The 24,831-nt window shown below is 32.6% G+C and overlaps 1 protein-coding gene across 1 annotated transcript; it reads left to right on the top strand.

The window, feature by feature from the left end:
* The first annotated feature begins 1,491 nt into the window (after positions 1–1,491).
* On the top strand, positions 1,492–17,804 carry LOC142333412 (uncharacterized). Its single transcript, XM_075380462.1, has 4 exons — positions 1,492–1,609; positions 4,319–4,474; positions 13,119–13,280; positions 17,494–17,804. The coding sequence occupies exons 1-4, from the start codon at positions 1,526–1,528 to the stop codon at positions 17,674–17,676; spliced, it is 585 nt and encodes a 194-aa protein (XP_075236577.1). The 5' UTR covers positions 1,492–1,525; the 3' UTR covers positions 17,677–17,804.
* Positions 17,805–24,831: the final 7,027 nt, after the last annotated feature.

Below are 24,831 nucleotides of genomic sequence, written 5' to 3'. Positions count from 1 at the left end.
TAGCCGGCCCGTCAAGCCAGAATCTGGACCCTCAGGGCCCAGGCGAACCCAGGAGCCAACTCAGGAGCTCTTCAGGGCCTCCTGGGGCCAACCCCAAGGCCAGAGAACACGCTTCCCTCGCCATTCCCGTGTCGAAGGGGGACGGCGTCTTGGAAACCCGCAGAACTCGCTTCGGTCGCCATTCCCGTCTACTCGAGGGCTCCGCCCCTGGATTCTCGCAGTGTTTCTTACCTTCATGGTTGTGAGAATAATACAGATAAATAACAATTAACTTTAATTCTATAAAGCCTAAGAAGTATTTAGGCTAAGTTTTAAGAAACCCCGATCGAGAAAGTAAATTACTAAAGAAAGAATAGTAGTAATTGATATACAAACACCTTTAACGACGAAAATTTCATAACTTATTTCTTTACCGTGGAGCCAGGAATATAACAATGAAGTTAAAGGATTAATTTTTTTTTCCTTAAATGAATATCTTTAATTTACAGCTTCACCTTCCTTGGAGGCGAATAAATAATAAACATTTTTAATATCTTAACCTTCAAGGGAGCTAGGACCTCGGTCCGCTGCTTAAAATCTTCCACGGTATAATACTAATGTATCCTGAAAAGTTGAAAGCAATCGATTTTCTAGATTTTTCGAGATGTAATGTATCTAGAAAATCTTCTCAGTTATACTAAGAAATACGAGTAAACATTAGTTTGCGATTGTTCGAGTAACTCCTGTTTCCGATTTATCCCGAAAAAAAGCCCTCTTCCTCTTTATACATTTAAGTAGTACAGATTTTTGTTTAAAAAGTATTTATAAAAAAGGAGAAAGATTGGTAAAATGTGTTTTAGGGAGAAGGTTTTACTCATCCCTCTCATACTTTCCTCAGATATACAGAGTATATCCGCGTTACACTCTCCACGTGGAACTCACTAAAACAAAGCTAGCTGTAAATCTGAACGCACACGCGCATACGCGTGTGCTTGTAAATAAAAGGTGGTTTTTTTCTCTTCTTTGATAAACATTACAGTATATATGTAACTGTGAATATTATTTTACGTGAAATCTTTATGTAATTAGAAGGTTTTTAAGTCTGAGTTGAAAATGAAAAAAATATATGTTTGTAAAAAGTAAAAACCTAAGATATAATAATTACGCAAACAATAAAATATAATTAAATTGATAAAATGTTTTTAGTCTGTTTTTATTTTTATTCTGACTTCCTGTTTTGGTTATTTTCCTTTTGTTTTAATATTTATCCGGAAATAACTTTATTAAATGATGTCTGTTCAACTTCCTACGAGTATTCAATTTTTTGTGTTTTATTTTATTGTTTACCGATATAAATATATGATAAATTAGATATTTTTATTTTTTATATACCTATATGATATTTAATAAAGAAAATATTAGTATTAAACAGTTCACTGTTAAATCAGAAGTTAACATTGAATTACGTTACGCAGTTATAATTACACAAACTTTAGTTTTTAATAAGTTTACAAAAATTAAAATATATAATTTCTTTTTTTTTAAAATGAAAATAATTGCAATTTTTATCATTTTAATTATAAATATTTTGAAAATAAATTCCGTTTCTTGTTTTCTGAATGTCGTCAACGTAAGTAAATTTTTTATCGTTTATTATTTTTTTTATAACGTAATTTAAAAGTTTCAAAGTATTATTTTGATTTAAATAAAAATATTATAATTAAGAACAGAAGTTATATTTTATTGTAGTACAAGATCAGTTATCGATGAGAGTTGCACGATTCATAAAATTTCTTGTTTCTAAGTTAAATAAAACTGAACAAGGAGTGATATTTACAATGAAATTTTTTTTGGATAGATATACAGAGTGTCCCATATAAAACGCAACCCAACCTTATATTGGTAGGTATTGAAATTATTAAAATGGCATGTGTAAATGTAAATGTAATTTTTATTATTATCATCCATTACCTTAAATGTAGAGTAAATGTTGGAAGTGGCCGCCATCTTCTTGAATACAAGCTTCAATTCTTTTTACAGCGCTTCTTGCAACTTTTTTCAAAGTTTGTGGTTGGATATTTAATACAGCTTGTTCAATATTGACTTTCAATCGTTCAAGTGTTCGTGATTTCTTGCTGAGACTTTTTCTTTGAGGTAACCCCGTAGAAAAAAATCCGCCGAAGTCAAATCTGGAGATCTTGGTGACCACAAGCCTCGACCGATAACACGATTACCAAAGAATTCCTTGACGAAATCAGAAGTTGAACCTGCGTAGTGCGATGTCGCACCGTCATGTTGTAGCCAACAGTGTCTGTCTTGCTCTTCCAAGAGTGTGATGAACTCAAATGAAATAGCCTGATATCGTTCTGCATTAATGGTGTACTCCAAAAAAATAGGACCGATAATTTTCTTCCGCGATATCGCGCACCACACGCCCGAATTCTGCGGGTGTAATTGTTTTTTGTGATAAACGTGGGGATTTTCAGCGCTCCAAATTCTACTGTTTTGGCTGTTTACGTAGCAGTCCGAATGAAACCGTGCTTCATCTGTGAAAATAACGAATTCATAACGTTAATTCCCTCACGCAGAAATCGACGAAACCGTTGACAATATTGTATGTAGCCGTTTTTCTTTGTCGGCTCAAAAAGTCGATGAACCGTTTGAATGCGATAAGGTCGTAATTGTAATCGTTTGGTCGCCCGATGAACAGAGTTGATTTGGACAAATTAATTTCAGCAGACAAACGTCTGATCGATTATTTGGCGAGGCGAGTAATCAGTCTATGATTTCAGTGACTGTATCTGTATTCAACATTGACGCAGATCTTTTATGTTTCTTGTTATTAACAGAACCAGTCTCTCTAAATTTCGCGACTAACCTTAATACTGATGTTTTGTTAGGAGCTGGTTTATGTGGGTACTTATGGCGAAATAAATCTTGCACTGCAACCGCTGATTTCGTACTGAAGTACGATTCGACAATGAAAACACGTTCATTTAGCGAAAACTCCATCTTGTCTCCAGCAATACACTGAACGTTATGATTGCATTGTTGTTACTATCGGTAGTGTTCTACGGCGTCGCCGTAATGTTCAATTGTTGGATGAGTCCATTTCAGTAACGAGTAGGGGAGTAAGCTTGACTTTTGAAATTTCATGGATGAGTCATTGATGGGTTGCGTTTTATATGGGACTTTTGATGACTATCTTTTGGGACTTGTCATTCTACCAAATCGTTTAAATGGAGAAAATTTTCTTGCTCATTTAACCGAAATCTTCCACATATTTTGGAAATGTGGAATTAACCTCTACAATTAAGAGGATATATGTGGTTTCACCACGATGGAGTTCTAACACATTTCAGCCAGTCGGTATCAGATTTCCTGCGTGAAACATTCAATGAAAAACGGTTAGGACGCGAAGGACCAGCGCCCTGGCCTTCCCGATCGCTTGACTTAAACCCTCTTGACTTCTACGTGTCGGACCGTTTGAAACGTATTATTGTATATTTGACTCAACAACGAGGATCTTCAACAAAGTATCCAAAATGAATTTCAAGAAATTAGGATTACTCCCGGAATTTTTGAACGGTGAAGACCATCTCTCAGAAAAAGACTGGAGAATTACATAATTTCTAACGGTGGACACTTTGAACATCTCTGATAACTTTTAACGATTGTTAACCGTTTAAGTACACCTAATGTTCTACAATAATTAACGTAAGATTATCACAGGTAGTTGTTTTATTTTTTAATTATTAGACCTATTATTGCGAAAAAATTATTACTTAATTTGACACTAATTTTAATACTAGAATTAACAATAAATAAAAACAATTAATATTTAATCGAATTGAACGTAACGTGAAGGACATGAAAACAGGCAAAAATTACATGAATTTTTTTGCCATTTACGGAGATATAACGGATTGAAAAATTAACATGGTTGCTATTTTGTAATTTGCGAAGGTATTTAATTCCTGATTTTTTAATTGTAAAACTTTATTACCAAATATTAATGTGATTCGTCAATCCGAATTCGAGATATAAATTTTTATATAAAAATAACAAAATGGCGGACAGTGGGAGAATGAAGGCGAAAATGCCATTTTTCCTACGATATTTTTTGTTTAATTTTAGAAGTAGAATCCGAAAAAGTATAGCCAGTCAATCATTTTAGAAACACTATGTTTATTTAATAAATTTAATTTCTTTGCAAAAAGCCACAAAATTACACGATACCCGGTTTGTTCCAAAAATCATCGCAATAAAAGATCGAATCTCACGATCTCAATATGTCTTAAATATTTATTAATACTGTATTCATTTTTATGTATTACAGGAGCAGATGCATGTTGCAGTCGTAAATATATCCAGATGTCAAAATATGGGACGCCATTCGTTTGTTTACGATACTAATCTTGGCATCTACAACAGGACACATCAATTTTATACAGGAAATATAACTCTGAAGACGGAAATAAATAACAATCAGAAGGTACGATTTATCTGCTAAATTACATATGAAATAAAATACTTTTGACGGTTTGTAAAAAAATATATTTTTCAAATATGGAGACTGTTAACATAAAGTTACGTGATTTTAAAAAAAAAATTTCTTCTAACTTTAAAAGTTCTATATGTGAAACGTGAATTGCACGAAAGATATCAACACGGTTGTCAAAACCTTCAAATCGCGTGAAAGCACATCCTGCTCGAAACTATTAAGAGCGTTTGTGATACGATATTTTAAATCGTTGACATCCTCAGGAACGGGAAAAATAAAAACTTGGATTTTTATAAAACCCCACAAAAAGTACTCGCAAAGCCTTTCTTAAATCAGGAAATGGCCGATGTATCAACGCTACATGCTTTCGCCAGTTGCAAAAGGCCGATCCGATGTTTTTGGGAAGTTTTCATCCAGATAATTTTTAATCTCTATTTGCCAATTAGGTGGAGCGAGAATTGCCAATGTAGCGGCTTCACCGCTACATTGGCAAATAGAGATTCAAAATTATCTGGATGAAAATTTGCCAAAAACATCGGATCGGCCTTTTGCAACATATCGAGATAAATTCCTCCAGTTACTCTCTTACCCTCTCATTCTGTGTGAACTGTCCATATATCTTTTCGCGTGAAATAGTCGAACACCTTTATTTTAGACGAATGGCGTATGGATTTACACATGAACGAAATGTTTTTAGTCAACACACTTCTGTACGGGCAAATTCTTTGAACTGTCGTTAATCTATAGCGTTATTCTTCACTTATATATATATATATATATAACTTTTTGTTCTGACAGGGGAGTTGTTACAGAACTTTATTTTTTACACAGATACCCTTTATTTTGTAAACGATTATTTTTGTATTGTAGATGGATCGTCTAGTTGATGGTCGTTTTCCTACTTTGTTCTAAAATATCGCTACACAATAGCAGCTTAAGTTTGCTCTTGAGAACACAAAAAGCTTTCTTAATAGTAATAGCGGCCATCTTGCCAGAAGGGGTTACGTAACATAATAACCAATATTGGAAGTCAACAACAGCGTATATGTATGTTTTTTTTTTTTTATAAAGTGATTCACGAAAAATATAACAAACTTTCTTGACATGTTCTTCTGGTAAACATGAAGAAGATAGCTTCGGAAACATTTCGTTAGTGAGTTTCCTCTGGTGAAAGATTTCTCCCCCATTTTTCCACCTTCGCTAAAATTGACCGGGACTTTAATTTTTGGAATTCAAATTAAGGGGTAAATTTATCGGTTTTATATGGAATCTGACGTAATAAACTGAATCTGTCACGGTCTGATATGTTTGTTTTAATGAATTTTAAAATTCTCTCCTTTGTTTTTAGTTTCTGTGGATTTTATTCATATAATTTGACTCTGAATCAGATTTTCTTATGTATCGTTTAAAATTTTTACGAGTTTATTACCCGTTTAACAAAGTAATTATACGTAAACATTAAAAGATAACATTAATTTTTGTCTTTGAATTAAATTTATCAAATTAAATTTTGAATTTAGATATAATAGTAATTTTTTTAAAAATTAATTGTTTGAATTTACCTATTAATTACGTACATACCGCTCGTCAATCGCATAATCTGAGATAAAATAGTAAGTTTGTCGACCTCATTATTTTGTCTTTACCCCAGATTTTACAAAAACCACTGAAAATACAGTTCTAGGACCTATTTTTTTTCAATTTTCAGATCAGATTTCATATAAAACCACAAAATTTATCCCTCATTTCCATTTTGAATTTGGATTTAAGAGTAATTTTTTTTTTTTAATTCTTTGAATAACTCTTACTTACGTACATATCGCTCGTCAATCTCATAATGTGAGATAAAATAGTGCGGTTTTCGACTTCAATATTTTGTCTTTTACCCTTTCTTTTTCTTTTTCCTGTTTAGCCTGCGGTAACTACAGTTTAGAAATACTTCAGAGGATGAATGAGGATGATATGTATAAGTGTAAATGAAGTATAGTCTCAGTTCGACCGACCGTTCCTGAGACGTGTGGTTAATTGAAACCCGACCACCAAAGAACACCGGTATCCACGATCTACTATTCAAATCCGTGTAAAAATAACTTTACCCTAAATTTCACAAAAACTACTAAAATTCTGAGACTTATTTTTTCAATTTTATGGTCAGATTTCATATAAAACCACAAAATTCATTCCTCGATTTGCATTCCAAGTATTACAACAATCAGGCATAATTTTACCGAACGCGCAGGAATCTAAGCAAAATTTTTCGCTATTGGAAATTCGCTAATGAAGCGTTTCCGAACCTATTTTTATATTAAATTTCTTCTTTATTTTTACGAGTGGAACATGTCCTAAGTCCTAAAGATTTGTTAAATTCTTCGTGAATGGCTTTGTATGTGACGGTTAACCGATCGCAAATAAGTTAGATCCGCTTCCTGTCCGGTTTCGTGCAGAGATCTAAATTCAAGAACTCGGCTTTTACGAAATCTGTCCGGAAAAAGTTTGGTACTTCAAGTAGCTGTTCCTCCGGCGATGAGATGATAAGATTAAAATTTACATACCGTGTCGGCCTATCAAGATTTAGACTAGGGAGAGCAGTACCTCTCATCATTCGAGGCGAACAGAAACATTGTTTCAGCTCTAGTACCGGCCGAGGGTTTGCCCGTACGGTCACTGTATTCGACCTGATTTTGAGGATGTTAACCTGTGAATGTCATTTCTATAGGCTAGACCCACGCTCCCGCGCCAACTGATGAGTGATCCTTGCCGGACGGGGTGAGTAAGTGATTCACTAACTGGTTAATTACTTAGCGGGCCGCCACGTTCGGTGTCGTCTACCATCATCAAAATAGGGTTAGCCGCGACTTCCGATCTATTTTGAAATCTTGCTCGTAGCATAGAATCCTACTTTAAGCCGAGAAAGCCGGTTCTCGTATCTCTTTGATGGACACGGTTTGTACGTATCGAATTATTATTACTTTCCACCTATTCCCATGCGGTAAACAGAACTAAATCTTGTCTTGCGTTCCACGACGAAATACGAGTAGTCAGAGGATCGCATATTTCTACCGAGATTGACGTAACGATGTATTCAACAAGGTTAACGCTACCCTATTGGAGAATACGTTTAGAAATACACGACTTTGATTAGATGTCTATCAACATGTACTCCTTATCGATCACGATATGCTGTTAGGACACAACAGGTGGCGCGTGAATCGAAAGAGCCCGATTACATTTTTTTTTTTTTTTGTCTTCAGTCATTTGACTGGTTTGATGCAGCTCTCCAAGATTCCCTATCTAGTGCTAGTCGTTTCATTTCAGTATACCCTCTACATCCTACATCCCCAACAATTTGTTTTACATACTCCAAACGTGGCCTGCCTACACAATTTTTCCCTTCTACCTGTCCTTCCAATATTAAAGCGACTATTCCAGGATGCCTTAGTATGTGGCCTATAAGTCTGTCTCTTCTTTTAACTATATTTTTCCAAATGCTTCTTTCTTAATCTATTTGCCGCAATACCTCTTCATTTGTCACTTTATCCACCCATCTGATTTTTAACATTCTCCTATAGCACCGCATTTCAAAAGCTTCTAATCTTTTCTTCTCAGATACTCCGATTGTCCAAGTTTCACTTCCATATAAAGCGACACTCCAAACATACACTTTCAAAAATCTTTTCCTGACATTTAAATTAATTTTTGATGTAAACAAATTATATTTCTTACTGAACGCTCGTTTAGCTTGTGCTATTCGGCATTTTATATCGCTCCTGCTTCGTCCATCTTTAGTAATTTTACTTCCCAAATAACAAAATTCTTCTACCTCCATAATCTTTTCTCCTATTTTCACATTCAGTGGTCCATCTTTGTTATTTCTACTACATTTCATTACTTTTGTTTTGTTCTTGTTTATTTTCATGCGATAGTTTTTGCGTAGGACTTCATCTATGCCGTTCATTGTTTCTTCTAAATCCTTTTTACTCTCGGCTAGAATTACAATATCATCAGCAAATCGTAGCATTTTTATCTTTTCACCTTGTACTGTTACTCCGAATCTAAATTGTTCTTTAACATCATTACAGTAAGTGCAAAACAATTTCCGCTAGTTTGTCGTAATTTAGGTTTGATCGGATTAAACTAGCGAATAAGAGTATTCTAATGATAAATAGACGTTTTAAGCGCAAGAAAATACGTAAGTTCTGAATCCAAATCATAACCACCACACTTCTGTAAACGTTTGATCGACACGTCTAACAGAGAGTACTTATGAACTGAGAGCACTGCGATAACTTGTAGAAATGGTAGGATACATTGTTCCTCATCTTTTTTTACAACATTTATTTTTTTATTTTTTTAAATATTTGTTAGAAAAATTTATTAAGCGTAAAAAATACTGACAATAAACGAAAAATACTTACAATAAGCGTAAATCAAACTTACAATATTAATTAATAGGAATAAACATAGTGTTAAAGCTCCCAGCACAAGAACATATTGAACACTGATAGCGAGTCACAGTCAGAAATGTTCTTATAAATCAAGTAATCAAGTTGAACCGTTGTCACCAAAAAAGAAGTACAAAATACAAAACGAGTAATATTATATGGGTTTCTAAATCAAAGCATATGTTTGTTCTGCTCCAAGTTTCTGTAATTTTTAGTATTTTACTTTCATTAATCTTATCGAATAATTCTTGCGGAAGGATTTTTTCGATTAATTTTGAACTTATATAATTCAACCGCCTACGACAAGTGGAAAGTTTAGAATAGTTAGCCTTATATCTAGGTCTAACAGAGTTATTAAAATTATAAACCTGATTAATCCTGGGTCTACCTCTCGTAATTACGTAAATACATAATTTTTATGTTAATAAAGTGAAATTTTATGTCTAATAGTTAATACATTCAAATTTATGAAAGTAATTTATTTACAACCCTAACATATTGCGATCGCCTGTGACACATAACTGATGTGGGCACCATAAAACATGACTTCATTGTACGCCTATTAAATTACATATACACATTTTTTTAAAGTGAAAGGTACATAAAATTTTATTTCATTAATAACTTCTGATGTTTTATTTTTTTATTACTGAATTATTATTTATCGTAATTTTTTTTTTAATCAGAGGTTAATAATTAATAATAAATCAATAAAATTAATTTAAAAAAAAAATTAAAAGAAGGGGACGAAGTCTGATTCGAACCGATCTGCCTTCCCCTTCAAAGATCCAAACATTTCATTTATTAAAATTTCATTTGGCTATAACTCTGGAACCGATGAAAATAAGGACGGCTTATGATACATCGTTGAAAATCTCTAACGAGGGCTTATACTGCAATTAAGAAAAACTCCAAAATCCATTTTACTTTTGGATTTTAGACTTTTTTAAACACTTTTGGTTCAGTCGATCGCAGTCAAAAAGGGATATGCACAACTAGATGTTATAACAGTCCTAAATCCAAAATTTCAACATCCTACAGCTACTCGTCTGTGAGTCACGCAAGATACATACGTTCGTACGTACACACATACATAACGTACGTACAGACGTCACGCCGAAACTAGTCAAAATGGATTCGGGGATGGTCAAAATGGATATTTCTTTTGAAATCTAAAAACCGAAATTTTTGTGATCACAACACTTCCTTTACTTCGTACAAAGAAGTAAATATCTATGAAATTTTTCATTCCTTGACGAAGCAAAGGAAGTATTGTGATCGCGAAAAATTTCGGTTTTCAGATTTCAACGGGAATATCCATTTTGACCATCCCTGAATCCATTTTCACTAATTTCGGCGTGACGTCTGTACATAGGTACGTATGTATCTCGCATAACTTAAAAACGAACGATTAGCCGTAGAATGTTGAAATTTTGGATTTAGAACTGTGCACCTTTTGATTGCAATCGACTTTACCAAAAGTGTATAAAAAAGCCAAGATTCTAAAACATTTGCATTTTTAACTTTTTCTTATCTGCAGTAATAAGTCCTCATTGAGAGATTTCAACGACATATCATAAGTGGTACTTATTTTCATCGGTTCCAGGGATATAGCGAATAAAGTTTTAATTAATATAATACTTGGATCTTAACCCACCGGGTTGGTCTAGTGATGTACGCGTCTTTGCAAATCAGCCGATTTCGAAGTCGAAAGTTCTAAGATTCAATTCCTAGTAAAGGCAGTTACTTTTATACGGATTTGAATAATAGATAGTGGATACCGGTCGGTGTTCTTTGTGATCGGGCTCTGGTGATCGGGTTTAAATTAACCACACACCTCAGAAATGGTCGACCTGAGACTGTACAAGACTAAACTTTACTTACACTCATACATATCATCCTCATTTATCCTCTGAAGTAATATCTGACGGTGATTCCCGGAGGCTAAACAGGACAAAAATATTTAGATCTTATAAGGGTAAGGCACACTGATTCGTATCAGAATTGATATATTTTTTTATTTTTTATTTAAATACATTGATTTATTAATAATTATTAACCTATGATTGTAAAAAAACTTTTACGATAAATAAAAATTCAATAATAACAATAAAAAACAAAAAAAAAAAAAAACAATATGAAAAAATATCAGAAGTTAATAATGAAATAAAATATTATTTACTTTTAATTTAAAAACAATGTGTATATGTAATTTAATAGGCGTACAAGGAAGTCATGTGATGTCCACATCAGATATTTTTCTTTTAAGAATAATTATTTTTACACGACCGCCCAAAAAGGAGTGTAATGTATTTAGAATATGCGTATGTGCACTCGTATGTTTGTAACACAGTAACAATGAACGGCTGAATGTTTGTAACGGCTGAATCAATTTAGATATACAGAGTTATTCACGGGAACCGGATGTTTTTGAAGTGGGTTTTACTCGGGCGTTCGTTGTGGGAGGGATACGTGGCTGGTGTCTGACGTTTCCTTTGTTCATAGCATTTACATTTTAGTCGTTGAGATCGAGCCGTGAACGCTAGACCAACGCCTGTACGCGTATGACAGTTTTGTGCGAAATGACGAATCCGTAACTGCTGTTCAGCGAGATTTCCGCCGTCAGTTTAATATCCATCGTAATGCAAGTGTCCCTTCTCGTAACACAATATCGCGACGGGTAAACAACCTTCGAACAAGCGGTTCAATATTGAAGAAAAAACCACCGGGTCCCCGACGAACTGCTAGCATTCCGGAGAATATCGAACGAGTAAGGGAAGCCGTTGTCAGAAGCCCACGCCGCTCTATTCAGAGGCATTCAGCAGCGCTTCAAATGAGCAGAAGTACGGTAAGACGAATCTGCATACAGTACTGCATTTCCATCCTTACAAGATAGCCGTCGTGCAGCAGTTAAACGAGCAAGATTAAACGTAGCGATTACAATTTTGTCGACAAATCTTACCATTTTTGAAGAAAATGAAAATTTGTTATTGTTAATGAGTGACGAATCCCATTTTCATCCGAATGGCTTCGTCAACAAACAGAATTGCCGGTATCGGGCAGAAAGAAACCCGCATCAGCTTCACGAGAGACCACTTCATAGCCGAAAGGTGACTGTCATTATTGAACCGTATTTTTTTGAAGAAAATGACGCTGCCGTTAACTGTAACAGCTGATCGTTACATTGCGATGTTGAATACGTTTTTCATCCCTGAGTTACGAAACCGGAGAATCGATTTTCAAAATGTGTTATTTCAGCAGGATGGAGATACAGTGCACACAGCGAGGGCAACGATGGCTGTTCTCCGTAACTTGTTTCCGGGACGGATCGTTTCCAGATTCGGCGACATTCCTTGGACCCCTCGGTCCCCCGACTTGAGTAGTTGTGAATTTTTTCTGTGGAGGTTTCTGAAATCGCGTGTGTACGGCAATAAACTGCGTACATTGGAGGACCTAAAGATCGCAATTCGTCATCACGTCACCCAGATTGATGTAGACATGCTGCAAAGAATTGAGGCCAGTTACCGTGAAAGGCTACCACAATGTATTGCCCAAAATGGACATAACGTGCTGGACATAATTTTTCGTTCATGAGTAAGTAACAAATGCTTTGATTTAACAAGTGTTTCAGTACCAATAAAACTTTTTTAAAGTAAACATTCAATTTTTTATGATTATTTTAAAAACATCCGGTTCCCGTGAATGACCCTGTATTACCCCGCGTTGGAGTCCTTACGTTACCGGGACTCTTGTAGGCTATATAACTTTAAATAAATTTAAAAAAATTATACCACATAAAAACTTGTCACCCGCACGCAGTTTAATTATCCTATATTAAAAAGCAATGCTTTTTTTTTGTTTAGCAGTCGTGTTTATTAATTTTTAATACTTATTTCTTGTTTTAAAAAAAAAAATAACTTCTTAAAATAAGAAAGTTTATCTTATAACAAAAATAGAGAAAAATATGTGGCTAAAATAATAATTATTACAGACTCAATAACATATTATATTAAATATGAAATACTAACATATATATAGTTTACTTATAATTGGTGTGGTATAATAATAGATTATTATTTTTTTAAATTAGTTAATATTTTTAAAACTCTCTCGATTAAGATTAATATGTATAAAAATTCGAAAAGTTATTGTGTCATCCATTAATGTACTAATTAATTAATTCTTTTAAACAGTTTCGCATTGTCGGTTGGTCTAAACCAAAAGGGTCAAATGAATGGACAATACAAGTAGACGCATCTATGAAAGCTTGTGATTCGATAAATAGATTTGTAAAAGAAATTTTGATTGAAATGTTTGCAGCTGCTGATTCAGTGTATGAATGCCCTATTAAACCGGTATGTTTTATCTATTTATTTAATATAAAGTACATAAATCATCCTCCTCCGTATATATATATATATATATATATATATATATATATACACACGAGGTCTGTAAATAAAGTGATGAGACTAATTCAGAAAAACTTTTTATTTACAATCCAATTATGACTCTATGACCTATGACTATATGACTCTTATGACTCTATCACCTTCGAAATAGTTCCCTTGGGAAGCTACACCACTCTTCATAGCACTGTTTGAACTCAGAAATCAGAATATTCTTAAGATGGTCGGTTATATTTTTTTTTTGTATGTTTTCTACTGTTCCAAAATGGTGTCCTCTGAGATGTTCTTTTTAAAGTCAGGAACAAGAAAAAGTCACAGGAATTCAAGTCAGGTGAATAAGGCGGTTGAGGAACTACAGGAATGTTTTTCTTTGCCAAAAACTCATAAATTAAGAGTGCAGTGTGACAAAGTGCATTGTCATGATGCAGCATCAAGAATTTCCCGGTAAACATATTGATTTAAATTCTATCCTGTAGGAAAAAACTCTTTATGGATAATGCCAATACTATCAATGAAATAAATTAGCACGGTTTTGATTTTGATTTGCCATTTTTGGGACGTGGTGAGTCTGAAGTGTGCCACTCATTGCTCTGGCATTTTGTTTCTGGGTCGTACTCAAATATCAAAGATTCATGACCAGTAATAACATTTTTTTAGAAAATCAGGATCAGTTTCAATTCGTCCTAGAAGATCGCGGCACACTTCCACCCTGTAGTTTTTCTGTTTCACTGTGAGGAGTTTTGGGATCGATTTTGCACAAACTTTTTCATGTCCATTCGTTTGTGAAAATTTGATGGAATGTGGTACGGTTCAAATTCAATTATTCTGCAATCATTTTGACAGTTAATCGCGGGTCGTACCGTATCAAGTCTCTGATTCGCTAAAAATTGTCTTCATTTTTTGACGTTAATGGTCTTCCAGAGCTTGGATCGTCCGCAACTGAAAATGCTTAAAACCATCTAAGAGCTTGGGCTCGTGACAGAGCGTCATCTCCGTACGTCGTTTTCAATTTTGAAAACGTTTCAGTAGCATTCTCAAATTATAAATATTTTTTATTAAACAGTAGGGATGTAAATTTGAATTTGTTTCACATAATTTTAATAAATTCTGATTTTTTAATTAGCAGAAAATTTCTGCTCACTGGATTTTTTAAAATTATTATTACTGTATCTGTTTTCTGTTACAATGTACATATGTTCGAGTGTCTTTTAATTTTAATGAAATACATTTTTTTTCATTTTTCCATATTTTTAGTATAAGTGTGATATCTATGAACTTATAATATAGTTCTTAATACAGTTTTTAATTTTCCAGTTATAATTTATGTTAAATTTTAGGCAGATTTCATAAGAAAGCCACCTATTGTAATGGGTACCATTATTTGACTTACGGAAAATTTCGACATATCTTCGCGTTTCACATCCTCCAGACCCCAAAACCACCGTCAGCTCAAACCTTTATATATATATACATTTATTTTGTGAAACGGATGTGAAACGCGAAGATATGTCCTTCGCGTTTCACATCCTCCAAAATCATCCAGTTTTGGGTGGTTTTGGAACCACCAAGGCCCCAAAACCACCTTCAGCTCAAAAGTTTATATATATAAATTTTTTTTTTTTCCACTTTCCACGATAACTGCTGTAATTTTGCGTGTCAATCACTTTCAAATTGATACATAAAATACAGCGATCCAAAATCTCGGTCGAGTTCGTTAATGAGAAAAATCGGACTATAGGGGTGGAAATGTGTAAGCTTTTCGAAAAAATATTGCTATACCTCTCTTATTAAGTAAAATATCGAATTAGTTTAAAGTTTCTACTATTCTTTGGATAAGGGCCTAAAACGTATCTAAATAATCCTTTAAATATTAAGCAAATTAAAGTAAGTATTTTTTTTTTTAATTTTTGATCACCAACCATTGGCCCAGTAGGTGGTAAAAATGGGGTTTAGAAGAAAAAAAATCATATCTCCCTTAATAAGCAGAGTATCGAATCGGTTTAAACTGGTCGTTAGTCCTCTAAACATTACCTAAAAGGCTTGTCTGAAACAATTTTTGGTATGACCAACCCTTACGGCAAGCGAAGAAAAAAATTTTGCTGGAATTATAAAAAAATGGGGTTTGTCGTATGCTAAACCATTGTCGTATTAAGTAATATGACGTTTTTCTTAACTTTAAGGTGGAAATTTTTTTTATCCCCTACTTAGCATCGGTGAAATCTACCTCCGCCTTCCGGCGAGCCGAAAGGGATTTTTTCTGTTTAAAATATTTAATTATTATATGTAAATATATTATAAAAACTGCTAGTATTTTATGAAGGCTTCCAATTTTGATGCCTTTATTTACATAACTCCATGCGCTACGATGTAGGACATAGCATAAAATTGCAATTTTTTATTTTAATTTTATTATTTTGTTATGAAATTTACAATGAAATAATTTGTTATTATCATATAAAAGCCTCCTTAGCCGCTGAAATAAATTACTGGTTTTTTAGCATTCATAACAACGGGTGAGGAACTTAAAATCGAACAGAGCCGACTCTCGACTGCAGTTATTTGAGGTTAGGTTTGACGCTGCAACATTGCTACTGTGCTGCTACTACTAGCGCCATTGTTAGTCGTTTATGTCACTACTCTCCTCTCGTCTTATCGGGTAAACCGTTCACGCTTCAGCGGTGTATTATTTCGTTTTTGCAGTCTGTTTTTTCTAAAACACTTTCTTCGATCGAGGAAAGAGTTGTTATAGCGGTGAAAAGTTAGTACTTCTATAGCCTTTCAAAAAAACGCGTCACATATTCGCAGAAAAACTTCAGAATACCAGAATTCCATTTAAGAATAGCGCATCACTAATCGATTAAAAAATGGCTTACAACGGGGGTCGGTTTCAACGCAAAATTAAATAGGCTAAAAGCCGAAGCCGATATTCAAAGAAGAATTCCTGACGGTCCGAAAAAATATGTAGATAAACTATCACAACAAACCGGTGTAAAATATGTCTTGCCGTAAAATTATTGACTATTTAAATTTGAAACCGGTATCGTACAATAACTTAAGAGAACAGACAAAGCGAAACGTCATAGTTATCGCGACTGTCTTCTCAAAAACATTGTCGATGGACAGATAGTGCTGTATTTTAATTTCAGATGAGATGCGGTTTCGTTTACCCGGGCGTGGTAAACATCAGGTATCGGATGACTGAAAATCCTTAACGGATATTTGAGCGTCCACTTCACGAAGAGGAAATCATTGTACGGTTTACTGTTTTTGGTTATTGTAGATAAAGGCCAATATTTTTGACCGGTCTGTCGTGCGTCGGATAAAATTGGAAGAATTCTAAGCACGGTTAACAGATCGTGAAAAAGTGTATAAGATCTTCCGACAAGACGGAGCGACGTGTCGCACGTCAAACGATTTATTAGCACCCGTTCATGCGGCTTTTATAGAAGAACGAACAGTCAGCAAAGGATGGTGGTCTCGGCTTTCCTCAAATTTGTCTAGTTAGGATTTTTTCTCTTGGAAATTTGAAGTGTAAAATTAATGAATCGAATCCTAGCTATGAATTAATACCAGCGACGAATTGAAGGTGAATGGTCAACAAGAAATCTACGGAATTTACAAAAAACGTTTTGCATTAGATTAACTCTCAATGCGATCAGTCGAGCACAAATGTTCATAATGCGCTGCGCACTTTGAACATCGTTTTTAAAAATGTAATAATAATGAAAACCTTTTATACTGTAAATTAAGAATTTAATTTAATAATTAAACTGTGTTTAATCTATAGCGATTTGGTTTTAAGTCGCTTACACGATATATTCTGAAGGATTTTAACAAATTGCAAAATCAGAAGAGAGTTGCATGTTATACAGCTGTCTATCTATGTATGTGTTTGTACTCCTGTATCCTCAAAACGACTGAACTGATTTTCATAAAATAGATTTTAAACAATTTTCTTAGTCTTTCTATGGGATTTAGGAAAAAAATGATTAAAGATTTGATCTGAATTCTTATTTATTTCATTAAAACCGTCATTTATTTGATAGACATGACATAATGAACAGGTTTTTTTTATTATTAATTTATAACATTTTTACTTCTTTTTTAATAATTTAAAATTATTATTTTTAACGCTGATTTATCTAATTTTTTTTTCCAGAGAGCATACTTCGTAAATAATTTTATTATCGATATGGAAAAGTTTACAAATAGTCCTAAAGTTGCATACGGTGATTTTAAACTTCAACTACAACTGATTTCGACAAAGAACAGAAAGCGAATTCTAGAAGGTTGCGTACTATTCCAATTTCTTGTTTCTCCTGAAAAGTTTACATTCTACTGAGTTTTATTTTACGTAAAATCCAATAAGTTAAAATTATTCTACGATGTTTCGTGAAGTGATTATGATTACGTATTATTTTTTTTTACAAATTTTATTCGAATATTATATTTTATATTTGTGTGTTGGGTTGGGCATTTTAATGAAATTATGTAATTTCAGGGTTAAATAAATAATTAATTACGTTTTTATTATTTTATAATACTGTACTTATTATCATGTTTACGACTTACAAAAGTTAATCTGCTTTTAGGTCGTCAATTATTCAAACTAGTTAGGACATAATTTAGTTTGAATTTTTACTTTCCTGCTATGATAACTCTAGATCTACGATGCAATAACAAAAGTATGGTAATCAGTCAAAAATATTTTAAGTTGACACCGCATGACTTCCTTGTACGCCTATTAGATTTCATTAACAAATTTTTTAAAATGAAAATTATATAAAATATTATTTCATTAATAACCTTTGATATTTTTTAATATTTCTTTTATTGTTGTTATTATAGAATTATTATTTGTTGTAAAACTTTTTTTACAATCAGAGGTCGATATTTAATAATAAATTAATATATTTAAATTAAAAACAAAATAAAAAAAAAGGAGGTGAAGTCTGATTTGAACCGATGTACTTTCCCCTACATCATTAATTAAAATTTTATTTGACTGTAACTCTGGAACCGTTGAAAATAAGTACCGATTATGATATATCGTTAAAAACCTCTCAATGAGGGCATATTACTGCATTTAAGAAAAAGTCCAAAATTCAAATTGTTTGGATTTTCGACTTTTTTTTTTTTTCTAACTTTTGGTCCAGTCGATTGCAATCAAAAGGAGGAGTATATTAAGTTATTTAAACATTTGAAATTGCGAAAAAGTTTTTTTTTTAATTTTGTGGATCCCGGTACTCAAGGAGGGGAGCATTCGTATAGAATTAATTTAAAAAAAAATAATCCGTAAGTGGTGATGAGATAATAAACTTAAAAAAAAGAACTTTTTAAAACCCGTTAAGAAATACCAAGGTAGTGACATAATTCTAAATAAACTGTGTTGTAATTTTCTAGGAAGGAGTGAAAATTTTTGGCTAAGTGTTTTGTTAAAGATATACTAAAGATTAAAAACTATAAAAAAATTAACATTTTTATATTTTAAATGTAATGTGTAACTTTGGAAATAAATTAAAATTTGAAATAGATTTTTAAAGAATTAAAAAAAAATTAAATAAGCATTTTTTGGTATCAACGACCATTAGATTTGGATGGGAAAAACATTTTTATAGCGTTTGAAGGCGTATCGATTTAGATGAAAATAATTCCCATTAATTATTGTTGTTCTTTGTGTTGTTTCTTATTGTGGATGCTGTTATTTTTAGTGTTGTGGCCATTAATTCTAACAAAAATTGTTATTGGATGTAATTATGAAGGTGATACAAAATTAAACAATTGCTTTGGGTTGTTTTACCTCTTACTAAGCGATATTTCCGTTTTTGCAACTTTGATTACTTAATACCCAAAAAAGGCGTTTATTGAGAAAAGGTTTTCGCCATAGTTTTCTCATAAAAATTTTAATTAAAATCATAAAAAACTTATCCATCTTCTTATTAAAAAGAAAAGGGTTTGTTTGAATATGGAGGATCTAAGATGGCGGGTAGTAATTTCAAACGCATCATAAAGTATTAATTTTTTTAACCGTATAGATCCGCACTAGTTTCTACTTCCTAGTATTTCTCACTTTTGAAATATGAAGCTCTTTAAATATTATTCCAGTATGTTTACATGATAATGGCAAGAGAAGCCAGCTCTGGTACCCAGGCTGCGTGGTCCCGGGAAATCCTGGGTCGGCTCTGAGATTCGCTTGGGCCAACCTGTGCCCCCGAGGTCTCTAGCCCGAGTGAAAAAATATAAAACAGACTGAACATTTTTTTGCTAAAAATTGTTTAAATTATTATAATTTAATTATAAATTTTATAATTTTATTATAATTTGTCCGGGGTTCGAATCCCGGTCAGGAATGGCATTTTCACACGCGCTACAAATCATTCATCTCATTCTCTAAAGCAATACCTAATACGGCGGTCCCGGAGGTTAAACAAAAAGAAAATTAGGCCTACGTATAAAATTTGTGGCTTGAAAATCTCTAAAACTACCTGATCGATTTCATTGAAATTTAGTCGATGCGCTATAGTTGTGTATCTGAAGTTGTGCAATTGGAAATTTGATGAAGATCGGTCGAGTCTTTCTTCAGGTATGCTCAATTTAAGGTCGACAACAGACAACATAACTTCGATTTGAGGTTAAGCTGGAATTTTAGCGGTGTATTTTTATGCAGAGTGTCACAGTGATAACAGAGTTTAAACATGACGCTTGCGTGTGAGGTCTACTCGTTATTTTTAATAATTTTACCAAATTACGGTTATAATAATTTAATTTTTTTATAAACAGAAAATATATTATTATATTAAATAAATTTAAAAAAATATACCTCTTTTACTTTTCTAATTTAATTCGTGTTTTGTATATTTACCGCGCAAAAAAATTCCAAAAAATTAATTAACGAAAAGTCGGTCTTGTTGCACAAAACTGCGCATGAATTTTTTAAAACGATCCGGGTTAATATTTAGGTTTTAATAGAACATTTCAATTAATTCTTGTGATAAAAACTTCTAGTAAAAGTAAAAATTGAAATCGATTCGCTTTCCGATATATTTATACTAGAAACATATTTTTACTTATTTTGATATCTAAAATCATTTCGTGCAGTTATTCGTTTTATTTTTTGTTTTAGCAAAATACTTAGATAATATAAACTTAAAATATTAATTCGCACAGAACATATAGGAACTGGAAATATTATAAAACTATCCCAGTTATTGAACAGTTAAAAAAAAAAAAAATATATATATATATATCGGAGAGGCGAGGAGATTTGTCAGGGATTCAACGTTTTGTGCTTCACTCATTCCCACCATTACAAGTGGAGAATATATAAGATTACAATAAAGTTCAATTAATAAAAATGAGTAGATAACTCGTACAATGAAATAATTACAAATGATAATTATCACTTATCAATAACTCAGTAGCACACGAATTACAATATAAGATTAATTCAATTTAGAATTCAAATAATATTAAAACAACTTGCGATAGACCGAGGCTCAGGGAAATAACGAATTCGCGACCACCAGGACGTCTGTTCGATCTGGGTCCCAAAGCAAGACTACCCTTTCTCCATATTCTCAAATAATATACCTACTGCATATTTCCTTTTCCTTATTAATTTTATGATACCCCTATCGTCCTGGGATCCCGACTACGTTGACAACCATGTGCCTACCTAGGCCTAAGCCTACCGCAATAAAACAATTTAAACCTTATTTTACAAAATATTACTAGTAATAGTACATTTCTTAAAACTACTAAAAATACAGATATTCTAAAGAATATTCTCATCGTTTTGTCGGAAGATACTCCACTGTACTTTATTCTCCGACATATATATATATAAATTAGTTACCAAAGTGTACTTCTTATCAATTAGACTTACTGTATGTAACTAAGTGAAAAACAAGAAACGAAGAGAATTCGACTTGGCATAAACGACAGTGGGATTGGAGTATTACTATGTGGCGGGGATATTGAGAAACCTAAAATAAGTAGGGTTATGTGTGTGTTCCCGCGCGCGCGTGTGTGTATGTTTGCAAGGGGTGGTTGCAAAATGAGTAGGGGGTTGGTAGTGGTGGTTGTGATCCTGTAATGGTTTGAGTTCAGAGAGATAGTCCGTGCACCGAGCGTCGCAGGGTTCAGTTCAGTTTAGTGTAACGATGGGGACTGTTTAGCCGACGGCTCGATCGTCGCACTACGCAACTTTTTAAGGTATTTACTTTTATACATACATATATAAAAAAATATTAAATATAAGCGTAGATTTTTTATATTCCTACACGTAATATCTAATATTTTATTCTGTTAAAAATAAATAACTTTGTATTCAAATCTTAAGAAGAAATTTGACTTTAAGATTATTCATATTTTTTTGAGGGGTGAAACTCTGGATCGAATGAATAAATAAATTATTTACATGCGTGATAATTATAAATTATTCAGGAACGGTAGACATAAAATTCAATAAATAACAGAAACGAACAGTTCTACAACTTATCTGCAAGGATCAAGGATTTCCTTTTTAATATCTTAATTGAAATATTATTACAAAAAAAAAAAAAAAAAAGAATTTTTCGTCCTTATAAATAACTATTATGAAATAATGACGTAACTTTAGGAAAATATTAAATTAATGATAAATATAGAATAAAATATAAATTTTGTACGCATTACAGAAAAAAGTTAAACTAATGTAAAAAAAATCATTTTTATCTAAATTATATCTTGTTATTTCAAAACTTATTAGCAGAATAATTTTCTCTTATTAAAAGAACATTTTTTTAAAATTAATTTTAAGTAAATTTATTATTTCTTTTATGCGGTAAGATAATTTATTGAAAATAAAAAATAAGTTAGGTCTGAAAAATGTATTATGTTGTGTAAATATTTCTTATTTAATTTAAACGATATAATTATACGTTTGTAAATAAATACATAAAATAGATTAAAAATTTGAATAGAAATATTCAATTCCTAAAAAATTATATGCGTATGAATCATTTACCTACCTCAAATTAAAACTAGGTTCAAACTTTTTTAATCTTCAAAACTAATTTTGGCTTTATTACAATTGGTATATGATGTGCAATATAATATTATACAGGTTTTGTGTACACATATATTAAGGGGTTTTTAAGTAAAATGTAAATATATTATTTATCCAAAAAGACTGTTATTTATTTGTTTAGTTTATTTATTCAATCAATAAAATATTGTTTTAAATTTTAATGCATTCTATATGTATTTATATTTATGTTTTATGAAAATATTTATTTGAATCGATAATATAAGATATTTATTCGATAAAACGCCTTTTATAATAATATATTTGAATAATTGAACTGAATAAAATCTCAAAGTCAAGAATTATAAAATTGATTTTAATGACTATTTATGATTTGCTGAAATATTTGTTATTATAAAAAAATATATATATATAGAGAGAGAGAGAGAGATATTAAAAATAACGATGTTGAAGTTACGTGAAATAATATGATAAAACTGAGATCTCTAAAAAAATTAAATGATTTTAAAGGCTCTTCAGATTTTCATTTTTCTTAAATTTTTCATTAGAAAATATTCATAAATAGACAATAATACAGAGTGTCCCATATAAAACGCAACCCAACCTTATATTTGGTAGGTATTGAAATAATAAAAAGGCATATGTAAATGTAATTTTTATTATTACCATCCATTACCTTACATTTAGAGTAAATGTTGGACGTGGCCGCCATCTTCTTGAATACAAGCTTCAATTCTTTTTACAGCGTTTCTTGCAACCTTTTTTCAAAGTTTGTGGCTGGATATATAATCCAGCTTGTTCAATATTGACTTTCAATCGTTCAAGTGTTTGTGGTTTGTTGCTGTAGGCTTTTTCTTTGAGGTAACCCCGTTGAAAAAAATCCGCCGCAGTCAAATCTGGAGATCTTGGTGCCCACAAGCCTCGACCGATAACACGATTACCAAAGAATTCCTCGACGAAATCAGAAGTTGAACCTGCGTAGTGCGATGTCGCACCGTCATGTTGTAGCCAACAGTCTGTCTTCCTCTTTCAAGAGTACGATGAACCGAAATAAAATATCCTGATATCGTTCTGCATTAATGGTGTACTCGAAAAAAGTAGGACCGATTATTTTCTTGCGCGATATCGCGCACCACACGTCCGACTTCTGCGTGTGTAATTGTTTTTCGTGATAAACGTGGGGATTTTCAGCACTCCAAATTCTACTGTTGTGGCTTTTTACGTAGCCATCCAAATGAAACCGTGCTTCATCTGTGAAAAATAACGAATCCATAACGTTAATTCCCTCACGTAGAAATCGACGGAACCGTTGACAATATTGTAGCCGTTTTTATTTGTCGGGCTCAAGAAGTCGATGAACCGTTTGAATGCGATAAGGTCGTAATGGTAATCGTTTGGTCGCCCGATGAACTGTCGATTTAGACAAATTAATTTCAGCAGACAAACGTCTGATCGATTTATTTGGCGAAGGGAGTAATCGGTCTTTGATTTCAGTGACTGTATCTGTATTCAATACTGAAGCAGATTTTTTGTGTTCTTTGTTATTAACAGAACCGGTCTCTCTAACTTTTGCGACTAACCTTAATACTGATGTTTTGTTAGGAGCCGGTTTATCTGGGTACTTATGGCGAAAGAAATCTTGCACTGCAACCGCTGATTTCGTACTGAAGTACGATTCGACAATGAAAACACGTTCATCTAGCGAAAACGCCATCTTGTCTCTAGGAATACACTGAACGTTATGATTGCATTGTTGTTACTATCGGTAGTGTTCTACGGCGTCGCCGCAGTGTTCAAATGTTGGACGAGTCCATTTCAGTAACGAGTAGGGGAGTAAGCTTGACTTTTGAAATTTCATGGATGAGTCATTGATGGGTTGCGTTTTATATGGGACACTCTGTATATATATAAACTTTTGTTGTTCAAACTTTTCGAAATGAGATGTGAAATAATTTTAACGCAATTAATTTTAAAGTAATTTTTTATTTGAATAACTATATTTTCTTATTGAATTAATTTACCACAGAAGCTTTGAAAAGTTTGTACGTGGGAATGTACAGAGTGTATCACGAAGTTCTTCTGGGACTTTCTTAACCTAGTCTACTCGTGAAAATAATTGGAAAAGCTCGATTCTAAAAATGCTTCCTTTGCTACGGCCAGTGTAACATTTCTTTCGGATTTCAGCTATCCCGGTGAAATAAGGTAGTATTGAAATTTTTAGTGATTTCTTAGATTTCTTGATTAGTGATTTCTTTTGATTTTTTATTTGAAAAATCGGAAAAATTATGTCCCAGAATGGTATTTGTAATAAGTTTTGAGAAATGCAGTGTGAAAAACAATAAATCGGAGTAAAATATCCTGTTTTTTTATGTTTAATGTTCAATAACTTTCTTAAACGGGTAATAAACACATAAAACTATTAAAATAAATTTTTAAAGAATTTAATTCTTAATTATATTCAGAATTAAT

Source organism: Lycorma delicatula, chromosome 12 (assembly GCF_047948215.1).
Source record: "Lycorma delicatula isolate Av1 chromosome 12, ASM4794821v1, whole genome shotgun sequence".
In the NCBI taxonomy this organism is placed as follows: Eukaryota; Metazoa; Arthropoda; class Insecta; order Hemiptera; family Fulgoridae; genus Lycorma; species Lycorma delicatula.
The sequence above is the reverse complement of the archived record's forward strand: the minus strand, read 5'-3'. Positions and strand labels throughout refer to the sequence as shown.

Bases quoted from the DNA above. Each gene is read 5' to 3' on its own strand.
- LOC142333412 (XM_075380462.1), top strand. From the start codon at position 1,526: ATGAAAATAATTGCAATTTTTATCATTTTAATTATAAATATTTTGAAA. The intron at 4,475-13,118 runs GTACGATTTATC...TCTTTTAAACAG, and splicing joins AAATAAATAACAATCAGAAG to TTTCGCATTGTCGGTTGGTC. The intron at 13,281-17,493 runs GTATGTTTTATC...TTTTTTTTCCAG, and splicing joins ATGAATGCCCTATTAAACCG to AGAGCATACTTCGTAAATAA.